Source organism: Crassostrea angulata, chromosome 6 (genome assembly GCF_025612915.1).
Source record: "Crassostrea angulata isolate pt1a10 chromosome 6, ASM2561291v2, whole genome shotgun sequence".
Lineage (NCBI taxonomy): Eukaryota > Metazoa > Mollusca > Bivalvia > Ostreida > Ostreidae > Magallana > Magallana angulata.
Genome location: NC_069116.1, coordinates 29,061,458 through 29,073,023, shown reverse-complemented (window position 1 = coordinate 29,073,023; position 11,566 = coordinate 29,061,458). Strand labels below are relative to the sequence as shown.

Sequence of the window (11,566 nt, the reverse complement as noted above, 5' to 3'; positions counted from 1 at the left end):
GCTGTTTAATTTTCTACTCAGGACGAATTCGAAGGATCGCTACACTAGTCTAATCATGATCATTTATCAACAGTACATGTATGTACATACATCTATACGGTCATTGACAAAGTTTCGAATAACGTACGTATTACTGAAAGACTGAGAGATAAAACAGTCAAATCGTATTTGGAATGCAGCAGTATGTTTTTAAAAAGTATAACATAGTTACTTATTTACTTCTTTATTTTTAATATTCTGCTCATTTTAATGCATCTGGCTGTTACTTTATATCTTGAACGTTTATATTGTGTATACATGTACATTTACAAAACACCTGATGTACTTTTAAGTGTTTAGGTTGCATAATTTGAACTGCATTCGATTGATTCTATGAGGAACGGAAAGCCCCCCCCCCCCCCCCCCCCCCAAAAAAAAAAAAACAAAACAAAACAAAACAAAACAAAATACAAAACAAAGCAAAAAACCAACCAAAAATCAAACAAAAATTTTTATGCATTTGAAAAGACTGTATAAAACTACATGTATCTTGTTGTTTTTTCTTGTTCGTTTTCTTTTAATTATTCTCGTTTGTTTTATCGATTTTGCTTGGGTCTATTTTCTTTTGTGAGTTTGCTTTGGTGAAAGGAAAATTAGTATTCATTGAGGCACCTGCAAACAGTAAAGCATCTAAGAAAAAAATAAAGAAGAAATTAAAATGCACATTGAAAACAAAGGACAATCTACCATTTTGCTGCAAGAAAACAGAGAAAAAACTGCACAACACAATTTAAAATTTGTCAGACTATCAGATTTACAATGTCTCTCATCCGTGATCTTGAATAATGACAAGGGCCCTCGTGTAGATCGTAAAGTCTCTATTGCTTCACCGAGCCACCCAGAACTAGAAAGATGACGGAAGGTAGCCATACAGATAATGGACAAGTAAGTCCCGATTCTTTTTAACTTGCAATTATGAATATTTGGATTAATCATACATAAAAAAATGGCACAGTAATGCAACTGAAGAATGTAGTCGGCAATTTTAAAGAGGTCGGATCGTCAACTTACTACCGATCAAATCTACTCTTTCCACAAATATATTCGAAAATTAAATTTATTGTTATGACTAAAATAGGAGCGAAATTAAGACGTGTCACTACTTTAAATATTTTAGCCAAAACCTATTATTTAGGATTAAAAAAAACCCACCAATCCAAATACTTTAATTTTAAGGTACTTTGAGGCACCTCAATATCGTGACGTTTTTCCGAACGAAATAAACAATAAACTTTTTCTTTCCCAAAATTGTTATCTCACAGCGTAGCGCAACGGGTTAGAGACTGAGTGTTAACTACAAATATGGAAGTCATGAGTTCAAATTCCGGTGGGAATTTTATAATTTGTACCTTTCCAAAAAAAAATTTAAAACATAATTTTGTTCAAATATTGTAAAATTAAAAAATTTTAAAACAGTGAAAATATTTTGATTATAATGTATATTTCTTCACATTAATATCGATAGATGTCCAATACACCCTTAAGATTTGAGTATTTCCCCTTTATTTTTATACAAAATCTCCCATGAGTCCCATTCACTCTGAGTATGCGGCATCACTGTAAACAACATGCAATATACACTATATAATATTAAGATCTATATGCAACCCATAGTTGTTTGAATTTCAAATTTACAATACCCCAAAATCATGGAAGATCTCAAACTTGATTCATGATTTTTATCTGCAAAAAGAATATTTTTAAATTAATTGGATTTATCAATACTGGTTAATATAGTAAAACAGACCAATTACATTTCTAAAATAAAAAATAATTCTCTTGATATCTGTGATAAATGCAAACTTGTGTGGTTCAGATCCCCGTGTCCGATCTACCTGGGTATTTATATTTTGAAAGAATAATTCAATACAACTATTACATGTATCAGGGAGTGTTGAACCCCCTTTTCCCCTCGAAAATTCAAACTTATTAAATCGTAATAATACCAAAACATTAATCTCGGACCCATCGGGAAAACAGTTGACTGAAAACAGTTTTCCATTGGACCCCCCCCCCCCCCCCCCCAGCCGGAATTTGTTTAAAAAACATTCACATTTTGAAAAAACAAACAAAGAAAATTTTTAGTTGGTTCATAGGCATATAACGGTTGCAACCATTTCATGGGGAAATTCTACGATTCCCGCATGCAGCCGTTACCTTGTTTAAATGTCGACAAAGTGAGGTTATTGCTATGCACTGACATGGTATTTATTTACGAAAGATAACGAGTTGTCATATACTATACTGTATAAATTGTTAAAGGTTTACCTGAATTTATACCCAACTCTGGCACTTTTATGGTACATTGACCCAGTGTTAAAGACAACTCTCACTGGTATTAATGATCAAGTTGTGTACACTACAACATTCTAATGATTTTTTTAACTTCTTTTGAAAAATCATTTACAATTTATATTAACGCAAAATTGTAAATGAATGAGCAGACGGATTATAAAATTTAATGTTTTGCGATTTTTTTTCATTATTCTAATATTGTGAAATATTTACAAAATTACTATTCTTTAGAGAAACTAATGTTGGAAAATAGATTTTACCAAAAGAAATGGTCAAGATGGGTATGCCTCTTTGACGTGGCATAATGTGAAGTAAGACCCTATCATTATTGTATTATTATTTTTATATTTACTTTCCCAATCTGTGTGGGAGTGGTGTGGTGTGAATGATGGTATAGATGTGTTTGTATTGAAAATGAATAAAAAAAAAAAAAAAAAAAATTATTCTAAAAAAGGAAAAAATTGAAAATTGATATGAAATATCCCCCGATCTTATATTGTAGTTAAGTCACAATGGGCTAAAAGATGCCAATGCTCCACTCTCTCTAATAACTGAGCCCATGAAGTTTGGCCATGAAGGGTCAAAGGATTCCACCGCTCCCTTTTCCTTAATTACGGAGCCAAACATGAAGTCGACAACAGAGCTAAAAGAGAAGGAGATGCTACAGCGGGGGAACTGGGGAGGGAAGCTGGAGTTCATCCTGACCTGTGTGGGGTACGCTGTCGGCCTCGGTAACGTGTGGAGATTTCCGTACCTAGCATTCAAAAACGGAGGCGGTAAGTATTTCATCTAAATGCTATTCGTAACAAAGCTTCCTATGACCCAATCGTGGTTCTGGAATAATTATATACATTGTTTTTCATCCTTATAGGTGCATTTTTGATTCCGTATTGGATAATCCAGCTGTTTGTGGGAATGCCTTTGTTTTTCATGGAACTTTGTTTTGGTCAGTTTGCTAGCCTTGGGCCTTTGTCTATTTGGAAAATATGTCCAGCTCTTAAAGGTACATTGCAAATGATATCATATTAGTACACTTAAGGACTAAGTCTTAATTAGAACCATTTGAACAGCTTGGAATTTGGGCATTTGTGTCAAACTGCAATGTGACATAGGCCTGTCTATTTCATTGCTGGATACGCAGTCATGGCTTTTTGAAATCGACACAATTTGACTGGCTTTTGAGCTAAAACTACACAAATGTGTATATTTCACTTGAAACCAGCATTATTTTTACCTTTTTTGACACAAGATATAGATAGCTACATCCTACCAAAAGTCCAAGGTCTTGTTAATTTGGTTCTAACGGTTTAGTTCCGAGAATGTGGCATTGTTAGCTCTTGTAAAATAACATACAATGTATATATAGTTCGATGTTGTGACATACATATAATAGCTCTTATGTCGTAACAGGAATTGGAATTGCTTCTGTGCTGGTCTCCGCATTCATTGGCCTATACTACAACGTCATTATCGGCTACTGTTTCTTCTACTTTTTCGCTTCGATGTCGGACCCTCTGCCCTGGGCAGAAGAACTACGAACCAACGGCACCAACGTTACACAAGGTTCTCTGCCAAAATCAGTCTTGAATTTAGTACATGTCCATTCGTTTAATTAATCAGATGTTTTATCCCAGTCTTTTTGTTTGCTTTCTTATGCAGGATCCTTGAACTTGACTATGGTCAATAGTACGATGTCAAAGAGTGAACGATATTTCTAGTAAGTTTTATTTTCTACCAATGGTGGAATTGGGTGGGGGGGGGGGGGGGCACACTAATCTTGGCATTCAATACTGTTGAATTATTTTACTTTATTTTACTTTGTGGAGACCAATTTTCGTGCATCAATGCCATTTTTCCGTTGCGATGAAATTTTAAGGGTTGGCTTGTGCATGTAATGAAAATGACTGTATTTCAATAACGTGTTTGCGATGATAATTCATGGGTGAAGGTTTCTCACGAAATCCACGAAAATCGAGCTCCTGTGAATTCTAATGATTCCCCATAAATACATAATTCTTCATTGTCCCCAGTGAGACGCTGTTGGGGATGTCGGAAGGACTGGAGGTACTGGGTAATGTCCGCTGGGAGCTGGCTCTTTGTCTTCTGCTAGCGTGGTTTGTCGTCATGGCAGTGCTGTCCAAAGGAATTAAGTCACTTGGAAAGGCAAGGCCATTTGTTACGATTATGATGTTTGCATATAAAATTAATGTCTTAATTCTAGAACAATTTCACCGAAGAAACTTTTTTAACGAAAATTCTTGATTTAAAAGTTGGGGCAGTTTTTTTAAAATTTGCATTGTTTTAAATCTCAAGAATGAACAATTTGTTTAGAGATTCTAATAGGTAAACCATTTCTTCTCTGTGATTATTAGGTTGTCTACTTTACGGCGACCTTTCCGTACTTGCTGTTGACCGCTTTGTTGGTTCGAGGGGCAACGTTGGACGGGGCTTCGGACGGGATCTACTATTACCTAACCCCACAGTGGGAGAGACTCGCCGATTCCAATGTTAGCTAACTAAACATAAATAGTGTATACTAGGAAAAATTCGCCCCAATTTATTTTTTGCCCTTTTCGCCCTTGTTGTCAGCGGGCAAATTTAAGAGTGAGCGAATTTCAATGTCTTAAATTCTCTCTCTGTAAATCATAACTGTGTCTGGGTGATTTAAGACGGGGCGTGGGCATAACTGTTTGCAAATGTACAAGGGCGAAAATTACACGGGGAGAAAATTACCCTGTATACAGTAATTCAAAACCAAAACAACTGTCTGTGTACTGGCTAGCTAATCCTTCAAAGTTATAAAACCAAGTGAATATTCCAATATACAAATCTTTTTTTTTCATATAATATTTGAATGCAGGTTTGGAGCGATGCTGCCACACAAGTTTTCTTTTCTCTCAGCGCATGCTCGGGAGGGCTTGTTCTGATGGCCAGCTTTAATAAGTTCGACAACTTTTGTCTACGGTATGTGGATTGTGGGTTAGAGTGATGTTTTCATACCCATAAGCAATTAAAACCAGTGTTTTATGCGAAATCCTTATTCATATAATTTTCGCCATTGGTTTTTTTTTTTTTACACTTTTGTGAAGGCATTCTTGTTAGTTGCTATAATGCAACTATGTACATGTATCTAGGAGCAATTGCATGTTTTCATAACTTCGTATCTTTTTCATAATAACTCCACAAAGAATTTCATTTATTTATTAATGGATTGTAGATAATAGATAATTTAAAAAAAAAAATACTCACTGAGTTTGTTCACGGTCAATGAGCAGACTCAAGGTTGGACGTGGTTTTTTGACGATGATCCGTTAGCGATCACAGGCTACAGAAGATATAAGTTAGTACATGTACCTTTTAATGTTTTGATGACTTAAAAAAAACTTTTTGACCTAGGGATGCCCTTATTGTACCCTTGATTGACTGTTTGACCAGTTTCTTCTCTGGTTTCGTTATTTTCACTGTGTTGGGAGCAATGGCTAAAGCTAAAGGAGTGGAGGTCGCTGATGTCGCCCAAGGAGGTTAGATTGTTTTCCTCAACACAAATCAAAACAAATAATGCAGAAGTAGTTGTCAGGTCTGCTTACTACAGAATTTTCATACAACTCGAATACGAAGAATAAATATAACGCAAAAGTAGTTTTCTGATCTGCTTCATACAGAATTTCCATACATTTCGGATACAAAGTGTTAATATTTCTAACAGGAACTGGTCTAGCCTTTATTGTCTATCCAGAAGCTATTTCTCAGATGCCAGCACCAACCGTTTGGGCAATTTTGTTTTTCTTCATGATGCTCATTATCGGTTTCAGTTCTGAGGTGAGAAAACAACCGACTAGACTGTTTCCTTTTCATCGTATAACAGGAGAATTAAAAATCTATTAATTAAAGTTCATGGGGTAAAATTCTAGTACGACATTAACTAAGTGCGGTTTTTGTATAATTTATTATATATACATTATGTATGTATGTACCATGTGAATGTAAGCACAGGTTACGAAATCTTTTCATTTATTTTGTTCATTATTTATATAATTTTATGCTCATGTAGTTTTCTATCATGGAAACGGTGATTTGTTCCCTCATCGACGAGTTTCCACATATCCTGAGAAAGAACTGGAAAAACTCGACGCTGTTCCGTCTAGCGATCTGCCTCACATTCTACTGTCTAGCTCTTCCGATGACCACCAATGTAATTTGTAATACATGTTTTATACATTATCTTTTTTGAATTAAAATATCAATTCCTTTCAATTTTGTTTTTTTAAGCACATCCTAATTTTTATGCTGTAGAATTTACATTCAATATACCAATTGTTTCAGGGGGGAATATATGTACTAGAACTGCTGGATTCCTCCGTTAGTGGTTTTCCGTTACTTTTTGTTGGACTATTTGAGTGCATAGCATTGTGTTATGTATACGGTAAATATCTCAAGTGTACTATTATAACAAATTTTGTCATACAAATATTAGTTTGTTTTTTAATATTTGCGCATGATTTTCCCGAAACGAACATTTTCACATTTTACATTTTTTTTCTCTCTACAATAAAGGCTATAACAGGTTTGCTTCGGACATAGAAATGATGTTGGGAAGAAAACCCTGGATTTACTGGCAAGCTTGCTGGTGCTGTATCACCCCTGGTATATTGTTGGTATGTTTACAAGTAGGCCATGTCGTTTCGTTATCAATATGTATAATAAAACATACTGCATATATATGATAGTTTGACACAATTAATCATACTGAATCTCGATCACGCTCTCCCATATTTCTTTAAATCATTTCAGACATATTCATACGCTTAAAAGATGATTTTTTCTCAAAGAGGTCGGAACTATATTATGCTTAACTACACTTGATATTTTCAAATTTTGTTCATGAAATAAGGATCACACACAGGCGACGCAGCCAGCATTTTTTGTTACCGATCGTTTCATCATTTATTTCTAATAAAATCTATGGTATCATATACACGTAGTATTTGAACGAGCAAAACTGGATCATATGAAACCATCTACATCGATTAATTTTAAAGTGGTGTAAATGTTGTATGATGACGTCACTATCCCTTTTCAGGCTGTCATAGTGTTTAAGGCTTACCAATATACCCCACTGAAGTTCAACGACTACGAATACCCCGACTGGGGAGTGGCGCTTTGGTGGATAGTATGTCTCATCCCAATTCTCGCCATTCCTGCCTGGGTCACGTATCGACGTCATGCCGTAGGAGGGCAGGTGGGTGATGACGTAATTTTAGTGACGTATGATTCATATAATGCATGTATTGTTTGTCATAGAGCAAATATTTGCAGCTTGCCCTCAACAAATTCCAAACAACTTTGTTTTTCATGGTTTTTACTTTATTATATGGAATCTCTTTTCATTAGTTGGCTTATTGCAATCTGATAGCAAACGTATCTTTTGGATAAAACCTCTGCTGGTTCTTTTTAATAGCAAATGCTCGTGATTTTCAACTGAGAATGTCAAATCAATTTCATATGTATTGTACACGATGCGTTGGTAATGAATACGAATCACTGTGAATAAACGATAATTTAAGTTCTACTAGTGATAATTAGTCTATATTATGTGCTGGTTTTTCCGAACACTTATAGGTAAACAAACTATGTTTCCTTAATCTATATATATTTAATAAATAGCAATTTAAAAAGTTCACCGAAATATGAAGTTGGTTGGTCACGTGTTCAAGTCCTGTGAAGCCCGTAGGGCTTGTCAGTAGATATTATCACGTGCCAACCATGCAAGTTCATATCCCGGTGAACTTTTTAACATTGCTGTTTATTACTTATGATTACGTTTGAAAAAGACAAATCGTTCAGAACTGTTAAAATTACAGAGATTTTATGTTTACAATAATTTAAGCGACAAGCGATAAGCGTGTGTGCAAGCTTTATTCGATGTAAAAAGGGAGTGAAGCGTCAAAGATAGGGACAATTGTGTCCGAGGTTATTTCTGGAACCGTGCCGTTTCAGACTGTAAATTTGTGTAGAATATTATTTAACTTTTAAACATTATTCAAATGTATTGTAATGTTATAGCATTAGAGTTATTTAGTCTTGAACGTTTTTTACCATCTAAAAGATAATTCAAGAAAAAAAAATCAGCAGAGACGGTGCGCCGCAAGCGAGCAATTTTTACAATGAGTTTCGGCGACTGCTCACAGCTCACAAGCACCCGCATTGCTAAATAGAAATATTGTTTTCTATTTACAATAAAACGCTAGGAACATAATGAAATGATATAAGCTATATTAGTGTATATGTAACATTGCATGAATTTCATTTTTTTTTAGGGGGGATCACATATGACGGTTGTAGATCAATAGAAATATCTTTTACGCAAAAATATATCATATACACATACGATAATGCATGACTTTCTCTTTCTCTTTTGTCCAGGGTTTCCGGGGTGAGTTTCTTCCCCGTCCCGAGTGGGGTCCCGCGTCACCAGAAAACAGAAAAGGTCGGTACGCTCCGCAAGTACCCACGGAACAAAATGGGGTGAAGTTCTACGACAACGCGGCCTACGAGTATCCCGATAAATTTACAATAGCTAGTGGCTTACGACACACTCTTCCGGAGTCCTTGCCTGGTTATGTCAACCAGGGATTTCAAACAGACCAAGGGAGAGCATTTTCCGAAAGCACTAAGCTTTGATGAACTACAAAATACAAATTGTTTAATATATGTATGTTGGGGGCAAGTATATTTCATGTATTTTTAAATTGTGATATCGTTTTCTGGATTGTACATGTTTCCGGGAACACGGAATCTAGGACTTTCTTTAAAAAAATAAAGTATATAAACATTTGAAATTTGATATTTTGATAAAAATGTAACCACGAAACGACAAAATACACTTGTGGACAAGGTTGTGTGTCATGTACATGTATCAATGTATAATATATGTAAATTTTACATACTGAATTATTTGAGGTTTTTATTCGTGTATTATTAGAGGTTGCAGTAATTGTTTTGAAGCTTCTATGATCGGATCTGTCCGGGGCCAAGGGATTCGGACGACCTTCATTTATCTCATGGAAGTTCATACATTACAATATTAAATCTAAACAGTATTATAATGGTTACAAAAAAAATTGCCTCAGCAGAATCACTCTTCACTAAATTCAAACCCATCCATGGATACCCCCTTTCAGGTAACAATATAAGTTCCCCTAGATCGCCTCGGCCCTGAAAATCCTTGGATCCGCGTCCGGCCTCTATCAAACCTCTACATGTACTGTGTTTATGCTCAGAAGTCACATGTTTTGACATGCTTTATTTACACATTTTTATATATCGGTAATGGCGCTCCTGATATCACTAATCAACAGTGTGTACATACTCGGCAAACGTACATGTATTCTATTTATAGACATTTACGGCATATATGCATTATGATATATGCTAGGAACATTTTTTGCATACGCTTGCATAGATATGAAAAGTACACGTGTTCTATATACATTAACTATTCTAGCCTTAACAGAAGGGTCTGTTCGATTTGTATATCAACACGATCGGGGAGGGGGATATCTCTAGAGAAGTGAATAGCTTTCCTGCATGATTGTCTAGTTCTCTAAAGTATGGGTATGGGGTCGGGGGGGGGGGGTGCAACTACCCCACAAAGATCGTAAATCGTGTAAGACATATGCGCACGTAGTGTTAATACAGTGTAGTAAAGAATATTTAATTATTTTGAAACAACGCAATGAAAAAGACATAGATTGGTTTGCGCAGATTCAGAAGAAATATTTCAAGGGGGGGGGGGGGGGGGTCCATGCATGCGATATTAGATTGATTAATCATTAATACTGATTTTTAAAAATTGATAATAAACAGTTATAAAACAATATAAGTTATTCACCCACTTCTCCTCCCAGGAATTTCCCCATACTAGGGAAGACTACTAACGGCTAGATGACTGCATGGCAAAACCACGTGGAGGATGGCACCGGTTCTCATAATGAGCCGGTGTTATGCTGGCCTTGTCCTTCGTTCGGTTAATGACTCGTTTGTTTTGTTCAAGATGTTTATTTGCGACGGATTTCTTCTTTTTTTTAAATAAAAAGTTATGCATGATGGATATCTTGCAGACTTAATCTGAGCGATTAGTAAGTTATAGGCTTACATAAAAAAGTTGCCGCTTTCGTTAATCAAAGACGATGACGATTTATACTGTTTTGAACAAACACCATCTCTTTTCTTTGTTGTGACAAAGGATATATTGTTAAGTATAAAATAATGTACCTCTGTACATATTATGGTGTACCTGTTCATTATATATATATACGTCAAGTTGTCAAGTTCTTTGCCTAAAGACATATTATATACAACAAACAGCACTGTTCATTGCATGACGCACGCTCCATTTGTTATCGTGTGTACACTTCCGTATTTTTGAACCATAAAAAGTAAAGATAAAGTTCTGTTTTTCCTCAATTTAATCCACCGACTCTCAGATCAGTCAATTTGTATAGAGACAAAAAGAACATTCAAACGTAAGGTAAACATAAATAAGTTTTTAAAGCACTTCAATATTTTGTTGTATACAAACTAAAAAAATTTCAAACAAACATCTTACATCACATTAATTTTATGCATGATGAATACTTATGCCGAGGTAAACGAGAACACGTCGAGATCATTGACACCAGAATGTTTGTTTACAACGCGACCTGACCTCAGTCGACCTATTTTTTCATAGTAACAAGCCAGACAGTATTCCTACGCTGCCTTGTGTACAAAATAAAGTCAGACCACGAACTATTTATAGAACCGATGTTTGTAATATAATTACTTCAGTACATCAAACTAGAAACTCGTGTTTTAAGTGATAAAATTGTTGAATATACAGAGTAAATGCATATATTACCGACAACAATACACAGATTCGCAAGTTGCCATAAATATTGCTCACTACCTGCCGTATTATATGAGAATGTTGCGTCAGATATAAACACACCATCTATAGTTCTACTATTCTAATTATTCGAGATCGGGAAAAAAAATCCATTCATCTAATCTGTCACACTTAATAACTAAGTACAGTTCATTAGTTATCAACGTCAGATTCACTTTCACTTTCATAGCTAGTATAAGCGGCAGAGGGTCGGCCTAACGAATTGTCCTCCACATCGTAATCAAACTGGAACTCATCGCTGTGCGATGTCCTCGTCTGTAGGCGATGGACGGCTTCCTGAATAAG

At 35.4% G+C, this 11,566-nt stretch overlaps 1 protein-coding gene across 1 annotated transcript; it reads left to right on the top strand.

Annotated features, from left to right (window-relative positions):
• The first annotated feature begins 809 nt into the window (after window positions 1–809).
• On the top strand, window positions 810–9,276 carry LOC128188673 (sodium- and chloride-dependent glycine transporter 1-like). The gene is made up of 15 exons (XM_052859875.1): window positions 810–924; window positions 2,837–3,110; window positions 3,206–3,337; window positions 3,745–3,897; window positions 3,994–4,051; window positions 4,365–4,497; window positions 4,707–4,841; window positions 5,195–5,298; window positions 5,731–5,855; window positions 6,041–6,153; window positions 6,386–6,526; window positions 6,658–6,757; window positions 6,889–6,989; window positions 7,415–7,573; window positions 8,758–9,276. The coding sequence occupies exons 1-15, from the start codon at window positions 892–894 to the stop codon at window positions 9,013–9,015; spliced, it is 2,019 nt and encodes a 672-aa protein (XP_052715835.1). The 5' UTR covers window positions 810–891; the 3' UTR covers window positions 9,016–9,276.
• The last annotated feature ends 2,290 nt before the right edge of the window (window positions 9,277–11,566 follow it).

What these genes read in the sequence shown, in the direction of transcription:
- LOC128188673 (XM_052859875.1), top strand. Translation starts at nt 892, where the DNA reads ATGACGGAAGGTAGCCATACAGATAATGGACAA. An exon ending in AAGAGTGAACGATATTTCTA is followed by an intron (nt 4,052 to 4,364) that starts GTAAGTTTTATT and finishes CATTGTCCCCAG; the next exon opens with TGAGACGCTGTTGGGGATGT. An exon ending in AGCATTGTGTTATGTATACG is followed by an intron (nt 6,758 to 6,888) that starts GTAAATATCTCA and finishes TCTACAATAAAG; the next exon opens with GCTATAACAGGTTTGCTTCG.